Here is a 21,835-nt window from a genome sequence, read left to right as displayed (position 1 = left end):
TCGGATGGGTCAGACATTCTCAGAAATGATAAAGGAGAAATGAGGTACAATAAATCTTTGAAGTAAGGGGAAAATTCCTACAAGCAATAACTCTCTTAATGTACTTCTTGCACACAATTGGTGCCCTTATAAAAGAAAGGGCAACAGGGCCGTTGGTTCAAAAATCGAAGAGGCATCACTCTCTGGATTCCGAAAAGGCACCACTTTCCACATGCAACATCAGCTCCTCAGGTACCACAGATAAATTTGCCAAAGATCTCTGACAAAGTTTAGACACATAAATTTTGAAGGTCCAGCTACCCTACTATTACCCATAAGGGTAAAGGAACAACACTACTGCTTGATAACTAGAAAATCCCAATGTGTGTCAATCTCCGTGCTCCGTGGCAAGGCAAACTGGCAAAAATGCCCAACCTTTACTCACATTCGAGAAAACACTCCTAACAAGATTGCTTGCTCAAAAATCGAAGAGGCACCGCCCTCCGAATCTCTAGAGCCAGACTCCCAACAGGATTACTTTCTCAAAAATCGAAGAGACACTGCTCTTCGAATCTCAAGAGTTAAACTCCCAATAGGATTGCTTTCTCAAAAATCGAAGAGGCACCGCTCTCCGAATCTCAAAAGCCAGATTCCCAACAGGATTACGTGCTCAAAAATCGAAGAGGCATCGCCCTCTGAATCTCGAGAGCCAGACTCCCAACAGAATTACTTTCTCAAAAATCGAAGAGACACTGCTCTCTGAATCTCAAGAGTCAGACTCCCAACAGGATTGCTTTCTCAAAAATCGAAGAGGCACCATTCTCTGAATCTGGAGAGCCAGATCCCTGACAGAATTGCTTGTTCGAAAACCGAAGAGGCACCGCTCTCCGAACTTCGAGAGCCAGATTTACTTGGATAAAGTTTGTTTGCAATCTTCACACGCAACATCAGCTTTCCAGATACCACAGACCACTTTTTCAAAGTGCTCTGCCAAAGTTAAAACACGTGAAGCTTGCAACTCCCATTACATTGCTATGACCAAGAAGGGTAAAGGAATAGCACTACTACTTGTTGTTAGGGAGACTCCTATATATGTCGACATCCATCCTCCACAGCTAGGCAGACCTGCAAATAAAAAAAATGCTCAACTTTTCTTCACATCCGAGAAGGCACTCTCAGCAGAGTCTCTCGAAATACTCATCTTCTTTTCCTCCCGATAATACCTCTGCAAACAAGCCACACCAGAGCAAGAGTATCTCATATCATCAGGGTTAAAAGAAAGAGTATCTCATATTATGCTTTTTCCTTATCTTTTCCTTTGGCATTGTTCTTACCTGTAAGACAAGAAGAAAGAGAGCAATCAGTCAGCACTTGGAATCAAGTTTCCAATCAGGAACTGACTGCCTAGAACCCCTTGCCTGATTACTTACCTGGCATTGCTCTCGAGTACTCATCTTCAACATCTTATGCTTCCAGAGAAGATACCACATCTGCCTGAGGAACAGATAGTGCAAGTGAGAAGGATACAAGGAAGCATGTGGAGACAAGCGTAATAGAACACGTGCTGATACATCCACTACTCTGTCAACAACAAAAGTATCCCATATCATCAGGGTCGAACGTACTCTAGATTTGATGGACTTGTTTTGACCCTCAAATTCTTGAGTCGGCCTTATACTCTAGAGGAAACCAGAAAACCCTCCAGCCCAATTCAAGAATAAGCATGTGGAAAGTTACTTCTTCAAAAGCAAAAGTATCTCATATCATTTCTTCTCCATTTGCTTCTCCTTATCCTTGTTGCTGTTTACGACACAAGGAGAAGGGGAACAATCAACCGGAAGCTGAAGTCGAACCTTCGATCCAGGTTGCTTGCTTGGAAGTTTGATTGCTTACCTTGTCTGTTACCTCCTTCAGCAAATCTCCTAGCTCGGCGACTTGAGGGACTCCTACTATAGGGTTTGTATCGCACTTGACCAAGCCCGAAACTACAAGTAAGCTTCAAGTGAAATTAATACATTACCTTGTGCATCTTCATCAGTTAAAGATACCACTCCTGGATGGAGGAAAAGTACTTCCAGAGAAGGTGCCACATCTACATATGAGGCAGATAAGGTAAGTGAAAATGATACCACACTTCGGTACTTAGAAGTTTCATGATTACTCAATAGCTTGGATCTTGCAAGTCCCCAACTGACGAGCTTCCCTCACTCGGGAACTTAAGGGATCACTGTTTGTACCATACTTGACCAATCCCGAAACTACTGAGCACCGGTCAACGTTATACCATCAAGGACCCAAAAGAGTTTCCCTCCAACCAGGAGGCCAATCACAGCGTGACACATGTCGACATCAGAAGCCAATCATATCGCGACACATGTTAACATCAGAAGCCAATCACAACACGACACGTGTCAATGTGAGAATGAAACTAGAAAATCTCTTCTATAAATAGAGATCATTCTCTCACAATATTCCCTAATGTCATTTGTACTAAATAATTCACTAGTACTCACTAAAGGAGAGCTTGAACCTATTTACTTGTGTAAACCCTTCATAATTAATGAGAACTCCTCTACTCCGTGGACGTAGCCAATCTAGGTGAACCACGTACATCTTGTGTTTGCTTCCCTGCCCCTATCCATTTACTTACTTATCCACACTAGTGACCGGAGCAATCTAGCGAAGGTCACAAACTTAACACTTTTTGTTGTACCAAAGTCCTCGCTAATTTTGTGCATCAACATGTACAAATTAAAACTATAAAGAAAATTGGTACAAATTAAAAATGGGTACAAACTAAAAATAAAAATACATGATACAAAGTTTAGTCATAAATATAAATATACCAAATGTGATGTTTCTAACACTAAATGAATATATTTAAAAATAAAATTTAATTATTTTGACATGTAAATATTTTATTATTGAAATAAGGACGTTCATTAAAACCTAAAAACTTTGATAAAAAGTTGAAAACGAAAAAAATTTAAATCAATGAAGTAGAAAAAAAAAATGAAACCTAATTTCTCCTTTTGATATAAACTTAGCATCACAAACTTCCTTCCCCACAATGCCATAAGGCTAAAGTTGGGTCTTTTGTTAAATTAAGTAATTTAAATGGCTTAAGTTAATTCTATTGGATTGGACCGAACAACCCTCAGTCAAACCCGAACCATTTTGAAGCCGAGCCACTCTATTTATCCTTTATAATAATTAATTAAAGTCTTACTTATGTATTTCCCTTTTCGTATGCATCATTTTCTAATCTTTTAACACAAGAATAGAGTGTGATGAATTAGGTCTAATCAACATGCTGTGAAAAAGATTCAGAATCCTTTGATTATTTTAACTGATTGAGTGATTCTCAGATGTATTTCATAGTCAACAAGTTGATATACAATTACAAAGGAGAATCTATTCCGTTGTATTTATTATGTAGTATGATCCTTCTCTAGTACAATGGTTCTAATCACTTTAAATAGACCAATATCATGTCACTTGCCTAAGTGATATTTTTCATGATTACATAATGAGGTCACTCTGGCCAAAGACTTCGGAATCATTCACTTGAGCATTTGCCTCCCAGTTCGGAGGTTAGTGATCTCTTGTTGAGTATTCGTTTCTCTCTATAAATATCTCAATCAATTGCAACGATGTCTTGGTTATACCCTGATTAGAGCACAAAATTTAACAAATGCAAAGATGAATCTATTCACAAGACAACTACAAAACCCCAGGTCTAAGGATTAATGCTACACTATGCTTTAAAAGATTTTACTAACATGAATATATGTGCAACAAACATATATATAAGATCTTCTTTTGTCGATTGCATTCAGTAAACGCAATCTCTATTGAGCACTACATATCTACATTAGTGTCACTACACAATGATAATGAAACACACCATCATATGTCAGATAAATACTAGTCTTTAGCCGGTGGTTAATGCTCAATTGAAAACCAATGACCATGAACATTTTAGAGTATCATTATTAGGTTGTTGGTTCATCAATCCGTCCCATAGATTGCATTCCGATTATTGCTTATTCTTTTGGACTAATTGTTATATTAATATGCCCGATAATTATATTAGAGCTGAATACTATGAGATAAAATACATAAACTAATTACAACTTAATTGGCTTTATCGGCTATGTATACCACAATTCAATACTACGAGAGAGTCTAATAGAATAATCTTTCAGTATGATTCCCACTTTAACAATAGTCATCACAAGAGATCTTATTTCATTTAACCTAACTTTTGACTCCATGATTTTAATCCATTGTAGCAAATAAATAAACTTCCCAAAAGTCAAAATATGAATATGATTAGATACATTATTCCAAATTTTTGGGGGCATTAACCTTTTTTTTTTTTTGGTCAATTGTGCATTAACCTTCATGTCAAACGTAAACAAGTTCCATAGTTTCCCCTCAAAAAATACAATAAATTAATTTGAAAGCAAATCAAAGCAACGAAAGAAAAACGCATCTCTATCTAAATCGGATCCACACAACGGTTTTCCTAACATGTACAGCATAAATGACTTTTACTGATTGGATCTTCTTTCTTAATATAGATGTTTTTTCCCCAAACCATCTTTGAACATATATATACACACACATATTATATATATATATATATATATATATGCATATACTGATATACATACACAATCATATAAATATTTATGTATGTATGTATGTGTATATATATGTATGTATGTATGTATGTATATATATTAAGAATGTTTATGAGTGTATGAGTAGGAGAGGGTTTGTATACTTTTTCCACCAACGACTAGTTAGTGCATGCTCGTCTGATTCACCAAACACAGAGTGGAGGCGAAGCGACAAAGTAAAGAAATCACAAGAGAATATATTGTTCACGGAAACTTGGCCACAAATTGACGTCCCGATCACGGGCCGGCGTTTCACGGTTCACATGTCGACCTTTCATGTCAGATTAGGCTGGGCACCAACCGGCAACGTGTTTTGGGCTTCCGAATCGACATGTCACTGTTTGGCAAAATTGTGCACCATCATTCTGTCCATCCAAGCCATGAATTTCCTAGCTGCTGCACAAAATAGTACAAGCGGCCTACAGTTGCATATCCGTGATAAAGAGGTGAGTTTATATTTTTTCAGAATATTGAATTTTGTATACCTTTCTGACTAACGGTGTCGTTACTTTTCTATTATTATTATTCATTTGGGCAGGTGGTGGTGGAAAATGGGATTCTCCAGATGACGCTATCAAAACCAGGAGGGGTGGTCACCGGACTACAATATAACGGCGTCGACAATTTGCTTGAAGTTCTTAACGAAGCTCCCAATAGAGGGTATGGCGGTCTCTAGCTACAAATATATGGTCTTTTTTGCATTGGTGATTTCATACAGTTTTTAGGGATTTTTTAAAATAAAAAATTAATTTAAATATACTACAGTTTTTTTTTTTTAATGAATATGCATTTGTAACTTTCTTCTTTCAATGAATGAAATGTCGTAATTCAAACAATAATAATTTCTTGATAGACCATGGTATAAATTATTGTGTATATTACTTATTCTGTAGGTACTGGGACCTGGTTTGGACCGCACCAGGAATTACAAGAAAGAAAGGAGCATTTGATAGGTGTGTTTACTTTTTTCTAAAGAAATTATGGTCAGTCAATAAACCTTAATAGTAACAATATCCCTTATAATTTGGAAATGGAAATTATTTCTGGATCTGATTTGCTTGATAATGCATGTATATATGATATAATATATTACAAGACATAGTAATGTATATTACCAAAATAGTAAATAGAAGAATGTTCAATTGGTCTTGATTATTTATTTGGCCCCTTCGGGGATATCTGATAAAATTGGAACGATCCTGATTATTTATTTGTGTTATGAACTATTTAAAAAAAATACGATTATTGGCAGGATTGAAGGAACTAATTTTTCAGTTATAGTGGAAACTGAGGACCAGATAGAGCTTTCATTCACCAGAATGTGGGATCCCTCTCTAGAGGGCAAGCTTGTTCCTTTAAACATAGACATAAGGTCAGTTTTAAAGAGAAGAAAAATAAAATAAAAGGAATAGCTAATGAATTTTTTAATTATTTGATTATTTTGTGATTAAAAATAATTTCTATTTGAAGGTTTGTTATGCTTCGCAACTCGTCAGGCTTCTACACTTACGCTATTTATGAACACTTGAAGGAATGGCCTGCTTTCAACTTGACCAACACGAGGACAGTGTTTAAGCTCAGAAAAGAGAAGTAAGTTTCACTTTTAATTATAATCAAATAATATATGACTGACCAAAAATCAAAAACGTCAAATCGATATGCACACATGAAATAAGCCATGAAATTAGCCAAGTTTGTCTTAAAATAGTGTACATGCTAATCTCTGCCTCTCATCTGTGTTCGCTTGTATCATAAAACATAAAAATCAAATCCAATCATATATTGGATAATTTGTACTCTTTATTTCACTCTTTTTTTGTTAACTATAGTGACTTGATTTCTGCCTAAACTTCTAATATAATTGGCCCATTTTTATTCTCGTTCTTTAATATTATAAGTGCAAGGGTCACAAATTGAAACGTGTAAGTCTAATACAGTAATTCTTTCTAAGGAGTAAACATAATTTAAAAGTAGGTGAGTTGATGACTAATGAACTAATTTGATTTGACTAAGAAACAAACATGCCATACAAAGTTTGATCATTTTTCAAAGAACATATCATATATTTTATGAATTTATAAACTGAAGGCTGATCGAAAAGAAGAATGTGCCTTCCCGTGAACAGGCCTCAAGATGATTATAGCACCAATATGGAGGCATTAGGTAGTCTCTAGGTCAACATATAATTCGCACCGAGTTGGTGGAATTTAGTTAGGTTTATCATTGACAACTACTTAACAAAAGCATATTGCCCAAGTGTAACCCGTTGATAATTACATGACTCGAAATTTTTATTATTTTAGGGCTCGTTTGGAAAGGCTTTTAGAATTACTGAAAGTATTTTTTGTAAAAATATTTTTGAAACTAATACTTAACAAAAATCCAAGTGCATCTTGAAAAAACTTTTAAGTGATTCTTGCACACTAGTGTTTTTACATCCCAAAATCAATTTTACCGAAAACAATTTCTGTCATTCTCAAAGTACTTCCGAACAAACTCTTAATTAATTAGTTAATGTTCATTTATGCAAAATTCACCTAGCATAAAACTAATTTTATTTCATTATTTTGTTTTCATTTTCTTATTAATCTTTGCGTAGGTTTCATTACATGGCAATATCAGACAAAAGGCAAAGATACATGCCACTTCCAGATGATCGGTTGCAAGGAAGAGGCCAAGCCTTGGCTTACCCAGAGGCAGTCTTGCTTGTCAATCCCGTGGAGCCACAGTTCAAAGGAGAAGTATTAATTTCTTCTAACAATCATTTTTCCTATTGTCACTTAAAAAACCAACTTCCCTACAAGTCCAACAATTAGAAGAAAAAAAAAAGAAAACAATTTTTTTCTACTTGCTATTTGAGTCTCGTTCTCTTACCCATGTGTTGGTCAAGAATTTATAGTCACACACTCTTAAATTTAATATTAATGGTCAAAATTAAAACATTAAAACACGTCATATTATTCTCCACTTTTGATATTATACTAAAATTGATAGCCATGCATGTAACGGTTACTTATGCAAAAAATCTATTGTCAGCAAGGTACTTGTACAAGATGTTATATTAGTCGATATTCATTATGTTATAACAAGCTGTTAGACAAGAAAGCATTTTTAATCATATAATTAACAATTCACATAGTTTCTATATCTGTTGGATTGATCGTCTTTCTCTGTTTGATTTAGGGATTTGATTTGGTCCACTTTTGCAGGTGGATGATAAGTATCTATACTCAATTGAGAACAAAGAAAATAGGGTTCATGGATGGATATCCACTGAACCACCCGTGGGATTCTGGCAGATTACTCCTAGTCAAGAGTTCAAATCTGGTGGGCCCTTCAAACAATGCCTTACTTCCCATGTTGGGCCAACCACCCTAGCTGTAAGTACGCTTCTTTTTCTTCATTTTTATTTTAAAGCAAACTTGACTCCTGCCATTTAAATTCATTCCTTCATATTCTTCAACTATGGCTACATTGTATAATTTTTTCCATATATTATAACATAAATGATGTTATAAATAGTCAAATGAGAGAACTTTTGTAGAGATTGAAGTGGAATGAGAGTGTTGTATATTGTGTTACCGCCATACAACATATGCCGCTTTACTATGTAGATCATCCAGAATTAATAGTACAACATTACTTTTTGATCCCTAGTTTATAAAAAGTGGGAAAAATCCTACAGAAGAAAAAAGTTACAACTTTATTTGGATCATTGAGATAGTGTTGAATGCGTTTATGTTGATTCGTTAAAACCTTAATAAGAAAACCTCAAATTAAAAAATCTTAGTCAAAGAAATAAAAGTACAACATGCATGTGTCTTGGATGCTCTCCATATGGGATAAGGATTGTCTGCCCTCCTAGTTGTGGTGCTCTTTCATGCCCTCCTATTTTGTGCGGTCACGGTTAAGCCACGTCAATATTTTATATTAATTTTTTAATGAGATAATAAGACAAAAAACACTAAAAATATAAAATATTGACATGGCTTAACCGTGACCACACAAAATAGGAGGGCATGGAAGGGCACCACAACTAGGAGGGCAGACAATCCTTGTCCCTCCCTATGAGTATCTCTCCTTGATTTTCGCATTTTATTACATATTTAACATATTAGACTGTCTAATTAATTAACAAAGAAACACTTTAGAAGAAAGAAGAAAACATTCCTCACAACTCTATTGGCACTGATCATCTGTTTGTCATGGAATCATCAGATATTTCATAGCACCCATTACTCCGGAGCGGAGTTGATAATAGAATTTAAGCCCAGTGAGCCATGGAAGAAAGTTCTTGGCCCCATTTTTATCTATCTTAATTCTTTGGTGACTGAAGATGACCCACTTCAGCAGCTATGGGAGGACGCTAAGCAGCAGGTTAATATCACAAGAAAAGCAAATTAAGTATATACATTTTTTTTTTGTATTTCTAAAAAACATTAATGGATTGAACTGTGAACTTGCAACATTTTTCAGATGAAAACTGAGGTTCAAAGCTGGCCATACGACTTCCCAAGTTCAGAAGACTTTCTATCATCGGATCAACGGGGTACTGTTACCGGCAGATTACTAGTACGTGACGGGTAAATGACTGTTGCATATTAACCTTACTAATCACCATTTAATTTTTCAGGGAGTCTGTCCCTAATTAAGGAAAATTTAACTTAACTTCAATAATTGTGTAGGTATATCAATACTGAAGACATATTCGGAGATGGTACACAGGTAGGGTTGGCAGCTCCAGGAGATGCTGGATCATGGCAACTAGAATGCAAGGTATATATTTAATTCTCAAATTTCCATACGATACTAACACCTTGATATATAGGTTGATATTCAGAGTCCCCTCATTCCAAAATATTATAATATTTTGTCTCTGTATGATATAGCAATCTCAGCAATGATATTTTTCTTACAGGGTTACCAATTTTGGACCAAAGCAAACGATAAAGGCTTCTTCTCTATAAGTGGAATACGTCCAGGGATCTATAATGTTTATGCATGGGTTCCTGGTTTTATTGGTGACTATCGACATGATGCTGAAGTAATTATAACTCCAGGTCATGTTTTACTCTTGTTTTATTTCTGTACAATAATATGTTCTTGTTTTTGTTTTTTATTTTTGGTATGCAAAATATATAGATACGTCTAATATTATTTTCTACACATTTTCTGTTTTCACGTAATTAGGTTAACTCTAGTAGTTATATATACTTTGTGAGTTGGGTTGAGAACGTCGTGAGGCAGTTTGGTTAGTATCTACCGTTTGTGTATTGATCAATGATCATAGTTTTATAAATTCACTATGTATGGTATCTAAAATGTAAATAAAGCTGCAGGTTGTAATGTTGATGTGGGTACACTTGTATATGAACCTCCAAGAAGTGGCCCAACTTTCTGGGAAATAGGCATCCCAGACCGAACTGCAGCAGAGTTTTATATTCCTGATCCTAATCCAAACCACATTAACAAACTCTACGTCAATCACACTGACAGGTTTGCATCTTCTTGCAAATAATTTTCTTCTCTAACCTAAAATTTCTAGTTTTAATCACAAGCTAGCTATATATATCATGAAATTCAGATGTCTCTATGGTACTTGACAGGTTTAGGCAATATGGATTATGGGAAAGATATGCAGAACTGTATCCATACAATGATTTGGTTTACACAGTGGGTGTTAACGATTATCGAAAAGATTTTTACTTCGCTCAGGTTACTAGGTAATTAATTTACTCACAAATTATGTATATGTCGCGGCATTAGGGCATGTTATGTTATCAGAAAGTTTAATATGTTCTTTTAATTTTTTTTTTATCATTATTATTAATTTTTTTTTTTTTTACAAGAAGCGATAGAAAAATGTAATCTTCCTCTTTTTAACATCGAGATTTTCATTTGCTAATTTCTAATATTCGGCTAATTAAGATCTTATGTTTTTCCTGCAGGAAGACAGGTAATAACACATACCAAGGATCAACATGGCAGATTAGGTTCACACTTGACACTGTGGGCAAGAACAATACCTACACATTACGAATAGCACTGGCAACAGCACATGTTTCTGAATTACAAGTATTACTTTTTCACTCTTACAACTTCATAACCATTAACAGAAATGCCATTATATTTTTACTGAGAAAATTTTGTTTGATTATCTCATCGTCAAGGTTCGGATCAACGACCTGGAAGCGAGCAATCCACTATTTTCCACAGGACAAATTGGAAACGACAATACGATAGCAAGGCATGGAATTCATGGGCTGTATAGGTTGTACAGTGTCGACATTCCAGGTGCTCAGCTGCTGGAAGGGAACAATACCATTTTTCTAACTCGAGCATTGAGTATAAGTCCTTTCCAAGGAATTATGTACGACTATATTCGTTTAGAAGGTCCCGCTTCTTCCAACAACGAAAGTCTGGGATCCAGTTCTTGGGGATATAAATAAAAAAAATATAAATCATTCATTTTCTTGGAACCCTAATATAAATCAAAGTTTCCCTAAAATGTTGGGGACTTGGAGGTTTTTTTCCTGTGGTTCTTTTTCGTATGCCTTTGTCTTAGTGAGAGGCGACATTTTTCTTGGTACAAATAAACAAAACAATGTCGTCCACCAGATTGGTGCAGAAGATTTGAACTCTCCTGATTGAAGGGTTCGAAAAAGAAAGGCTTCCAGATCCAGCTCTCTGGAGGATCCATTCTCTCAGTCTCTCTGCTGTCTTATGTTGCTGCAGACCTGGATTAATGGATGGCAGGGCTAGAGGTGGCAAATCAACCCATTAGGTTGTTAATGAGCACTCAATAAGACTCATTTAGTTTGATTCTACTTTACACACAACTCATTAACAACTCAATAGGTTGATTTGTCACCGTCATGTGGGACCATGTCCTATACTGACTAATGCCATTCACTAGAAGAAAAGAGAATCCACACAAAACATTAGGAAGAAGTAAAATCTTAACGATTGATAACTACTCCGTCTCTTGTTTGGTTACTATTTTTAATTTTTCATGTAACAAGAAGTGAAAAGAATAATTATCAAACGGTTTCTTAGTCTGTAACGCAGTCATGATAAGTTAGCTCGTGAAAATCATTTAATCAAACATTGAAAAAATTGGAGATGGAAACTGAACATAGGTGGAACATTGTCAAAATATTTCGAGTCTCGGCATGTGCAATTAACATAGGTTATAAGTTACAACAATATACCGATGAACCAACTAACGTAGATAAAAAAGCGACAGAATTTCTGGCAGGTGCAATTAACATTAAACCTTTTCTCTTCACTTGTGTCTTATTTTTCAACTACATTATTTGGAAATAATAGATAAAGGATAACAAACACTAAAACAAAAAAAGAAAAGAAACTCATTTACAAAACAAAACCTATACAACTAAAACCACAGTTCCGATGTCGGACTACTGCGACAAGAAAAACTACAAGCTATGCCATTTTATACAAGATACTGAGCAATCAAAAAGGGCTGGCGGGCGGGCCGGGAGGAGGTCATAATAAGTACAGGATATCGGGAACTCTCTCTGTTCATATCTTTACAAACCGAATGTCATTTTGACCAAACGGAGTTCCACAGGCAGGACACTTACGATGACGGATCTCTAGATTTTTCTGAACACAGTAATTGCAAAATAGATGATAGCACTTCACAATTACAACCTGCCAATCAAATAATTAAAACCAACATCCCTCAGTTCATCGGAAAATTTAGGAAATGATGACAAATTTGTACATCAAACACTGGTTAGACAACGGTATAGGCAGCAAATATTTTCCTTACCTCCTTTGGCCTATCAGTACAAACACTGCACTGCAAAATATTCTTGCAGAATTTAATTTCAGTTTGGAGTTTCTGTATTGCAGCCTCTCCAGTTTCAGAACTCATCTCAGCAACCACGCTGTTCAATTCCCCAAGTTCTTCCTCAAGGTTCTTCCTCGAGCTTCTGCACAAGAATCCAACTTGTTCGAGATACATTTATGACCTATTATTACAACTAATAGCTGCAACCTGCATAAAGAATTTCCAAACTTGCAAAATCTGATCGAGCGCTCATGAATTCCTTACAAACTCACCTGAGGCGTGTAATTCTAGTGTACATCTACAATAAGTGAAACCGGAAATGGGATCTTACATGCCAAAACTGTATCTGCATAAAGTTGTACTAGCTTCCTAGATTGTATATACGATTGGCTATAGAATAAGAAATTCCATGAAATCCATTGTACTCAAAACAAACAAAACATTACCTTTCATTGTCTAATTCCAATTGGACATCATCAATATCCTTTTGAATGTGCGTATGTTCCTTCTCAGAAGAAGCAAAGGCAGATTTCAACCACTGCAACTCCTTCTCAGAATCAGCCAATTCCCACTTGGCAGTTTCTACGTCGACTGCAAGGTGCCTATCTTCCTCAGTAGTTTTTATGGCATCTGTCAGGAGAGCCTTCATCTGCAGGATTAAAATACTCAGCTTGATAAAGGTCAACAGATGAAAATAAATTTCTGCATACGAGTCACCATACCTGCTCTTCACCATAGGAAACTCTCATGTTTAGAGATTCTAATGATGTGTTTACTTGTTGAAGTTGTTTCGCTAATGCCTGCTTATCAGAGAGTACATAGCTCTGTGCTTGCTTTATCTTCACACTCTCCGAAACGAGCTGCACCGCCAAAGACATCGTTTAAAAACCAAGGACAATGAGCCGCCATTCCACCGCAGCAATAAACCTAGTCATAATGTGGACGAAAATAAAGCAACAAAAATATTAATAGAGACCTTGATATTGTAGTCATCCCTCTCAGTCACCTGCTGCAACAGATGCTGGTTTTGAGTCTGCATATCTTCATATGCCTGACCAATGGTCTGCAGGAACAAAATAAGTTTTTCAAAAGATATGAGTAGGTGAAACAGAAAAGTGAGACCAACAATTCGTGTCAATTATTGAGGAACAAAACCTGCAGATATGAACAACGAGATAAGTATAAATACAGCACCTCAATTTCAGATATATAAGCCTCTGCCTCCTTGTCTTTAATTCCAATAGCCGCAGTAAGCTCCATAACATCCCTGCAGATAAAGGTAAAGCATAGAATTACTATGCTTTCAGGCATATTTGCATACACGGGTTTTATTTTAGTGAAAGAAAACAAAATGATTATCTAACAGCTGAGAAACAGAATAGTAATGTATTTTTATCAAAAGAAACAAATATTACCAAGTGAAAATGAATGAGATCCGTTTGCAACTAAAGAGTTTAAAATAAGATTACAAAATAGAATAACAGGGAGGACATGTCCATAACGTTTGTTGGTAACAGGGGGCAAGAATGACACTAACATAAATATAGAATAATAACATATTCCTACCACTATTGCGTCATCCACTACCGGCCTGTTTGGTTTTTTAATAAAAAAATGCGACATGCTTCTAAATTTCTAATAAAAGCTCTTTTTACAAAAGTTCTTCCTATAGACGCAGTCCTATACAGGCCCAAACTTTCAAAATCAAAAGCACCCAAGTTTGCCTTGATTAACCAATTTCATCTTCAGTGGTAGTTAAATACATACACTGTTCAACTGAGCTCAGTGTGTATCAAGTTTGACATCTCAACATTCCTATGCTACATCTATCGGTTATCAAAAGCCCATCTAACTTACACATGGCAACAAATTACTGGTCCTTTAGATTAATTAACCTACTGACAAATGTTTAAAAATGTTTTCCAAATTATGTGCGTGTCCGGTGAAAACACTGCATCTAGATAATGAATAACATACTGCTACCCTTCTATATGTAAAGGACACGATTACGTTGAAGAGCAAAGAAAAGACACAGAGATTGCCCAACCCAAGCCAACAAAACACAAAAAAGCTCAGGAAAAAAAAAATAAAAAATACCAGTATGCTACTATATTCAAAACCCAAATGGAACCAATAAAACTAACCGCTCTGATGCATCAAGTTTGGCACTGAATTCAGTTATTTCAGCTTCAGTAGCAGAAAGCCTTTGCTGACAAGCAGCTTCCGCTTCATTGGCTGCTTTCACCCTTAATTCTAGACTATGTTCATCCAATGCATTCTTGAACATTTCAGCTTGAGAGTCAGCTCTACGTTCTGATTCTTTGACTTCCATCAAGTCTCTGAAATTAAATATCAAATCTTAAATGTACTGACAGAAAATACCCTAGATCCATTTATATGGAATAGAGAATGCGAGAAGCACATAAGGAAACGTAAAGATGTTCATAATCTCAATTAGATAACTGAAAGCCAAAATAGTTCCTAATAGAACTGCCACACGATTTAGTCAAATCCACAAATCATATAATGATGAAATTACTGCATTCTATGTCTACCCCAAAAGAAAACAATTTAAACCCTCCAAAATGTATGAGAACAAGAAAAACAAATAAACGTACATATATAAGCTTATACTTTTATACAAAATCCCTACATTGCCCCCATGTGGCAGTCAGGAAACAAATTTACCTGTTTTCATAGCTTTCCTGTGCATACATGTCTAAAAAGATCTGCAGTTCCAGTTTTTCTTTCTGCAACTTCTCAATCTGCAATAAGTACATCTTCATCAATTACTGACATGAGACCAGTTATAGTACATTCCATGTGTCTTCAAACTAAAATGTTATTAAATGGTAACAAATATCTACATATTTTCTTCTCTAACTATTTTCTTGTTAGGCCATAAGTAGATACATATTTTTTTAATACATTTATGACCTTTGGCCTTTTAAATAAGTAATTCCATGGTAGAAACCAAAAAAAGAGTAATTTCTAAAACAAATTGGACAAAACTACCCTCAAGGATATAAACAAATAATTCCGCCACAGTATTATTGCCTTGAAGATCAAACTGAAGCATTACGTTGAAAGTTCCAAAAACACTCATGAGGCTTTACAATAAATAAAAATTCTTAACCGAAAAAAATATATACAAAACTTTATTTGACTGAGAAACACAGTTTACAGGATAATTTATAAGGCTCAGACGGTCAAAAGTGAATCTTAAAATCTCAAATTGGATAGAATTAAAATCAAACATCAGGCACAGATATACAAAGGACCTACATGTAGAAGAGTTGATATAAACTGAAACATAGAAAGGTATATATCAAAGGCATTGATGAAGCCTAAAAAAAGAAAATCCTATATTTAAATGGTCAAAAAATCGAAAAACATGGATCCAATAGAAGTGAAGGCAACAGTAATCAAGACTAATAGAGAATCTCACCAATGCCTTAAGAGACTTTATCTCTATCACCTGTTCGCCACACTTGTCCACAAGGCTCTTTTGCTCATTTGTCTTCGAAAAAAAATTTGAGAAATTCAGAGAATATTCCACAATTAAATACTAATTAACAGTAACAACTAAAAAGTATAAATCATAAAACTATTAGAAACCCAATCAGTTACCATTAATATGAAATCTTTTACTAAGATCAGAAAGAAGTTCTCCCAAAAAACCAACTTGCAGAAAGAAAATAAAAACTGGATTACACTATGCATACAGTATACATGTGTGTGTGTTTGTGTGAGTTGATTCTTGCAACACAATCATATAGATCATTGTATCCCTTTCTTTCCAAATTGCACGAGTACCATTGATCTGTATTCATCACCTCCAAACAATAAACGGAAAAAAAAGCAGTACAACTGATATGAGTATGACTGTATGAGAGAGTTAACTGGGAATGGAAGTAGACCTTTGTACTTAATGAAGCTTTTAATGATTGGGCTTTGTCACGTAAAGAAAGTGTTTCATGAGCTGTTTCCTTCCACCGCTTCAACTGAGTTTCCACCATTCCCATTTCTTTAGACAACGATGAGGCCATCACACGGAACTCTGCTATAATGTCCTTTCGTCCTGCAGAAAAAAGCATTTTAAGTGCCACAAGCTTGGGTAAATTCACAGTAACTATCAACAAATATCAAACTTATCACTTTTACCTGAATCCTGGACAGCTTCTTCCATGTTTATCTCAAAGTCATTTTTTTCAATTACACACTTCTGCAGCTGAAGCTCTAGTTCTTCAATCCTAGAATCAGAATTGTCAATGGCATTCCTAACTGCATCTACTGACTCTAATTTAAAATTTAGTTCCTTCTCCCTTCTCACAACAAGAGCCCTGTCAGCCTGAAATTAAACTTTTAAAATACAAAAAATATAGGGCAAGCATTCCAAGCATCTGCAAATAAACCAAGCAATTTAACCTGCGAAGAATCAGTCATTGCTTTGTATCGGTCCAATTCTGCATTCCAATGTTGGAGTTGATCATTTAGCATAGTGTACAGTCTCGATGAATGTACATATTTGTCATCCTCCACTTCATCCTGGGACAAACATACAGTTTTTTATCAAAGAAGTAAACAGACAATGAAATCTTTCAAAAAAAATGAATAACTATCAAAACTTGAATTAAAAATTGGAAACCTGAAATTCTTGCAATTGTTTTGACAGCACTACATTTTCTTCGTGTGCCTCTTGATACTCAGAAAGGCGGTCGGCTTCTAGTATCTGCAATATATGCTCAAAAACATCAAGATGAATGTGTGTGTGTGTGTGTGTGTGAGAGAGAGAGAGAGAGGGAGAGAGAGAGAGAAGAGAAAGGAAGCCGGTAGGATGGAGGTTTGGAAACACATCTATACCTTTGTTTCCTCGATTGCATTTCTAAGTTCTCGCAAGCTGATTGTCCTTTCTGTTGATTTTTCAGGTGACAGGGTTCCATTAAGTGCACTAGAAGTATGGTTCTGCACCGCAGATGCAACATCCTTTTGCATTTTCAGATTCACTAGTTTCCTTCTCTTCAACTCTAGGTCAGCCATTTTGTCATCCAGCTCACCTGTCACCCGTAACAAAAAATTTACGCATTCAACACACTCCAAAGGCAGCGTAGAAAAACTTGGTAAATTTTGATACTGTTACAAATTGAACATAGTTCCTAAAATCTATAGGTATCAAATATGATGATGTTTCGCCCAAGAAAAAAAAAATACATGACGATGTATCTCTACATGTGCTTCCATGAGCTTTACTTCAAGTGACATGTGCATAAAAACAAAGGTTTGTCGTAATAACAATCTCAGGAACCTGTAATGCGCCTAATTTCAGACTGATCTCTTGAATGGCTGCTGAGGTAAGTCCGAATTATGCCAGCATACTCTTTATGCTTCAGGTGAAGAATATCAATCGCTTCACGTAGATTTTTAACCTCCCTCTCCATCATATCATCAATTTTAGGAAACTGGATGATAGCCTCTGAGAATTGCAAGAAAGCAAAGACGGTCTATGTTCAATACATATTTCCTAGTGCACTTACTCCTTCAAAACATGTTATAAAATGCAACTGTGATCCTATGAAATTGGTTTGTACAACTATGAATATAAAGTTGAACCTCTGACCTTCTGAAGATATCTTTCCATCCAAAGTGTGGGATATGTTCTTTGTTTTTTCCCTATGAGTATAAATTGCCTGTTCTAAGAGTTCTAACAAGTCCATAGTAGACGTATGCCGCAAAGCCAGAGTTTCTTCAACATATTTAACAATTTCATCATTGCCATTAGCTTCTAAAGAATCTTGTTGTAAGAGTCTAAAAAGAAACATCTCTTCCGCAGAACACGATGGAATTGAGCCTACAAAGAACTTCAGGTTAATCCAATTTACATGATGAGACCAAAAAAAACTAAAATTTGGATATGGTCGAAAATACCACGAGAATAATCAGCACCATCCAAAACTTCTAAAGCATTTTGGGCTCCTCCAGCACATAGTCCAAGCAGAATTAGATCATCAACCAACTAAATAGCAAAACAATGAAATCTCTGTCAGCAAAAAGTGCATGTCATCCTGGTGTACAAATACAGACTATAAAAAGGAAGTAAACCAACCAAACATTCAAGATAACCTGATTCCATAGTTTATTCACTGTCATTAAGAAATCATCATAAGAACCTTGCTTATCCTTCAGTTCCTGAATTTTCGCCTCAAGATCTTGCAAGTCAAGCTTCTGTTTGTCTACCAGCTGATTAAGTTGCTGGTTCTGTATCTGGAGAACTGATGCATCGACCTGGACGGACATACATACACAAAATACACATACAAATATTTTCAATCTGCTTTCTATTTCAAATCAAAATTAATGTGTACTCGAGACACATCGAACCATAAACGTACACTCATCTAACTATGTGCATATACATAGATTATCACACTAACTCCAGAAATGGCTGCATAAAAGAAATTAACCGCATAACCGTGTTGCTGTTACCCCAAATTACAACATTATTAAACAGAAACCCTTTTATCCTACTCCCAAAATTGCAATTCGATTCCCCTTTTCGTACACTTCCTCCACAACCCAACAGAGAAGAGCAGAAATTGTAACATTCTCAAAAGCAAATCCAAAGCAGAAATTAAACACACCCAATGAATCCCCTCACCCTTCGATCACATACCTTTGATCTCAAACCCAAAAATTCAATAGAAAAGCAAACAAGCAGACAGTAGAGAGAGAGAGGGAGAGAGAGAGGGATTACGCTGTGGTTATTGGGCGGAGAGGTGGAGGAGCTACGAGCCATGGTGGGGTAAAGGGAGTTCAAATGAGGCCTCTTCTTCTCTGGCTCGTCAGAGTCTGAGTTTTCCATCGACTGTAAATTATGGAGCTGCTTACGGAATCCACCACACCATTACAGCTCTCTCTCAGCTTCAGTTCAGAGATTTCTGTCTCAAACCCTAGAAAAATTTAGACTTCCGCTGTTCCGCAGAGAGTGCTTGGAGAGGAAGAGAGAGCGCTCGATTACAGACGGACGACGCCGCAGGTCACAAAGGAATTTACAACCATCACAATTTTTTTCTACTTTTTTAAAAAGAAAAAAACGAGCACTTGTAATATAATATAAGGGGCTGGTTCGGTATTGTCGTGTTTTGAAAAAAAATTGGTTATGTTGTGATGTGAGAAAGCTTATTTTTGCTACTTCATGTTATCAGCTTTTTTTCACCCAAAATTGTGAAAATAAACTGTTTTTAAATGTTTATCAAACACATTTATGAGCTCATCTTTTTTTATACCCACTTTTTATAAAAGCATCTTAATACCAAACCAGTACAAACTCCCAAAGCATCTCCAATAATATTAGCTAAATTTTTGTTATTGTAGTTAGCAAAATGATCCAAATGTTATTTTGCTAATCACCACTTCCGGTAATAGTTATTGTTTTTTTAGTTCAAGGTACGACATTCATATGTAAAGGAATTTGAAATTGGTACAGTACATAGAGGATGTGATGCAAAATAAAGGGCTTCGATAAAAAAATTGCCGACAATTTTAATCCGGTTGAAGAAACAAAGAGTGTTTCGCACCTTAGTTATAAAGATAAACTATTCTTCCCTGATCTCTCATGATATCAAGGGGTCTTCAAATTTACGAGAGAATCATTGCTGGATCCTCTTTGTGAGGATCCCGGAGATTCTCTAATCACATCCGTTCATTGTACATCATGCGGTCAGTTTTTGTCAGATAATATATATATTCAATTTTAAATATAAAAATTTACAATGATTTTTAACCGTACGATATACAATAAACGGATGTGATTTGAGGATTTTCAGGATCCTCACAAAGAGGATCCAACGAGGATCCTCCTGGTTCAAATCCCACACTTCATTGCTCACTTGAAAGTCCCAAACGTGCCAATCGATGAGCCACTAGTTATATTAACTTAGGTTAAAATTTAACTTACTTTTGTCACGTAGTACTACGATCTAGTATTATTCTTCTTTCGCTTGTAAGTGAGAGGTCTTAAGTTCTATTCTCGCCAAATACGAATTTGAACCACATTATTGCTAACCCACCATCTCCCTATAGTGTAGATACTATCGTTTGTTAAAAAAATATATATTTAACTTACTCTTTAGCTTGTAGATACTAGTCATTTACATAGCTGATTAAAGCAAGTGACCATCTACCATAGTGATGGGGAGGAGTGTTGCCCTTGCACCACAACGTGGATTCGAACGGTCGGCTTCCTAATCGAACAAATCTATCGCTTGACCAAAAAAAAAAAAAAAAGATAGTTGATTAAAGATTTATTTTTCTATTTAAAGGGGTGTGCTACACATCCTTTTAATTTGCAGCAGTCAAATTAAATGAATTAAAGAAGATCAAAAGAAAATTAATAAAGGTTGTATAAGAAGTAAAAAGAGGTGTGCCCCTTTTTTTAATTAAAAAGCCAAAAACTTGTTGTAAACATAATTTACTGAATAATTGTGAAAGCTAGAGAGAGATGGAAGGTGCAGCATAGAGAGAGAAAGAGAGAGATGTGTAATTGTGAGTTGTATTCTATTCCACCTCGTTGTGCCTTTATTTATAGTAGTAGGGAAGGTTAATTCCTTACCTTTTTAGGATTACAAATCTAATAGGATATTAACTACTAAAAGGAATATACAAGATATCTCTGGATACACTAGAATTTACACAATCACATTCCTAATCTAATAGGACTGCAACACTCCCCCTTGAGTGTGTAAATACTTAAATGAATGGCGCATCAAGTCTTCAGTGATGAAGCAAGTACAGTTGATGAAGTCGTCGGCACAATGAACAAATGCGAGTCTTAGATCAACGAAAGAATGCATAAAAAAGTAAGACTCACAAAACCTCGATATGGTAAAACCCAAGGTAGGAGAAAAACTCATAAACTAAGAAGAAAAGTGAAAATATGCATTAAGTCAAAACTATATGTCTTTTGGACGCAAGTAGAAGAGCTCATATGGGTATAATCAGCCCAGGATGGGTCCCTCGTTAAAACCTAGTTGGGTAGCAAAAACCTAGTGGGAAAATGCTCCTAATCGTAGAGAGAAAGAATACATTAAGATAAAGTGAGTATACTTCTGGATACTCCCCATGAGTTTGACATAACTTCCAAATGAGAACTACAAGCATTGCACATGATAGTTAGGCATACCAATTCCTCAGACAAGCTCCTGGAAGGTTAACTTCGGCAATGACGTCGTGTAAAGGTCAACAAGGTTGTATGGGATCGACTTGCATGATTTCAATTTCCTGATGTTTTACTGATGTAGATGTAGACGTAATATATCTTGGCGTTGACTTCGTTGATGTATCATGCGTTGGT

At 35.7% G+C, this 21,835-nt stretch overlaps 2 protein-coding genes across 3 annotated transcripts; one reads left to right on the top strand and one right to left on the bottom strand.

The window, feature by feature from the left end:
• Nucleotides 1–4,756: 4,756 nt before the first annotated feature.
• On the top strand, nucleotides 4,757–11,194 carry LOC126603954 (probable rhamnogalacturonate lyase B). Its single transcript, XM_050270981.1, has 15 exons — nucleotides 4,757–5,113; nucleotides 5,206–5,327; nucleotides 5,561–5,620; nucleotides 5,920–6,039; nucleotides 6,138–6,257; nucleotides 7,267–7,408; nucleotides 7,877–8,047; nucleotides 8,886–9,044; nucleotides 9,144–9,250; nucleotides 9,353–9,443; nucleotides 9,586–9,727; nucleotides 10,007–10,163; nucleotides 10,274–10,390; nucleotides 10,616–10,742; nucleotides 10,838–11,194. Exons 1-15 carry the CDS (start codon nucleotides 4,931–4,933, stop codon nucleotides 11,114–11,116), a joined length of 2,097 nt encoding a protein of 698 aa, XP_050126938.1. The 5' UTR covers nucleotides 4,757–4,930; the 3' UTR covers nucleotides 11,117–11,194.
• Nucleotides 11,195–11,915: 721 nt separating this feature from the next.
• Nucleotides 11,916–19,552, bottom strand: LOC126603953 (E3 ubiquitin-protein ligase BRE1-like 2). Of its 2 annotated transcripts, none has more exons than XM_050270979.1 (19): nucleotides 19,238–19,552; nucleotides 18,607–18,768; nucleotides 18,412–18,499; nucleotides 18,104–18,334; nucleotides 17,792–17,959; nucleotides 17,350–17,543; nucleotides 17,135–17,218; nucleotides 16,915–17,034; nucleotides 16,651–16,837; nucleotides 16,407–16,567; nucleotides 15,935–16,006; nucleotides 15,175–15,251; nucleotides 14,631–14,825; nucleotides 13,681–13,753; nucleotides 13,463–13,549; nucleotides 13,209–13,346; nucleotides 12,933–13,135; nucleotides 12,466–12,628; nucleotides 11,916–12,344 (listed from the first exon to the last, which is right to left on the bottom strand). In XM_050270979.1, exons 1-19 carry the CDS (start codon nucleotides 19,343–19,345, stop codon nucleotides 12,213–12,215), a joined length of 2,643 nt encoding a protein of 880 aa, XP_050126936.1. In that variant the 5' UTR covers nucleotides 19,346–19,552; the 3' UTR covers nucleotides 11,916–12,212. The 2 variants fall into 2 exon arrangements, with proteins under 2 accessions (XP_050126936.1, XP_050126937.1); XM_050270980.1 differs by having other exon boundaries at nucleotides 18,415–18,499.
• Nucleotides 19,553–21,835: the final 2,283 nt, after the last annotated feature.

This window comes from Malus sylvestris, chromosome 15 (genome assembly GCF_916048215.2).
Source record: "Malus sylvestris chromosome 15, drMalSylv7.2, whole genome shotgun sequence".
Lineage (NCBI taxonomy): Eukaryota > Viridiplantae > Streptophyta > Magnoliopsida > Rosales > Rosaceae > Malus > Malus sylvestris.
The sequence above is the reverse complement of the archived record's forward strand: the minus strand, read 5'-3'. Positions and strand labels throughout refer to the sequence as shown.

Bases quoted from the DNA above. Each gene is read 5' to 3' on its own strand.
- LOC126603954 (XM_050270981.1), top strand. From the start codon at position 4,931: ATGTCGACCTTTCATGTCAGATTAGGCTGGGCACCAACCGGCAACGTG. The intron at 5,114-5,205 runs GTGAGTTTATAT...TCATTTGGGCAG, and splicing joins TGCATATCCGTGATAAAGAG to GTGGTGGTGGAAAATGGGAT. The intron at 5,328-5,560 runs GTATGGCGGTCT...CTTATTCTGTAG, and splicing joins AACGAAGCTCCCAATAGAGG to GTACTGGGACCTGGTTTGGA.
- LOC126603953 (XM_050270979.1), bottom strand. From the start codon at position 19,345: ATGGAAAACTCAGACTCTGACGAGCCAGAGAAGAAGAGGCCTCATTTG. The intron at 17,544-17,791 runs GTTCCTGAGATT...TACGGGTGACAG, and splicing joins TGAAATTAGGCGCATTACAG to GTGAGCTGGATGACAAAATG. The intron at 13,754-14,630 runs GTTAGTTTTATT...CTTTATCTGCAG, and splicing joins AAACTTGATGCATCAGAGCG to GGATGTTATGGAGCTTACTG.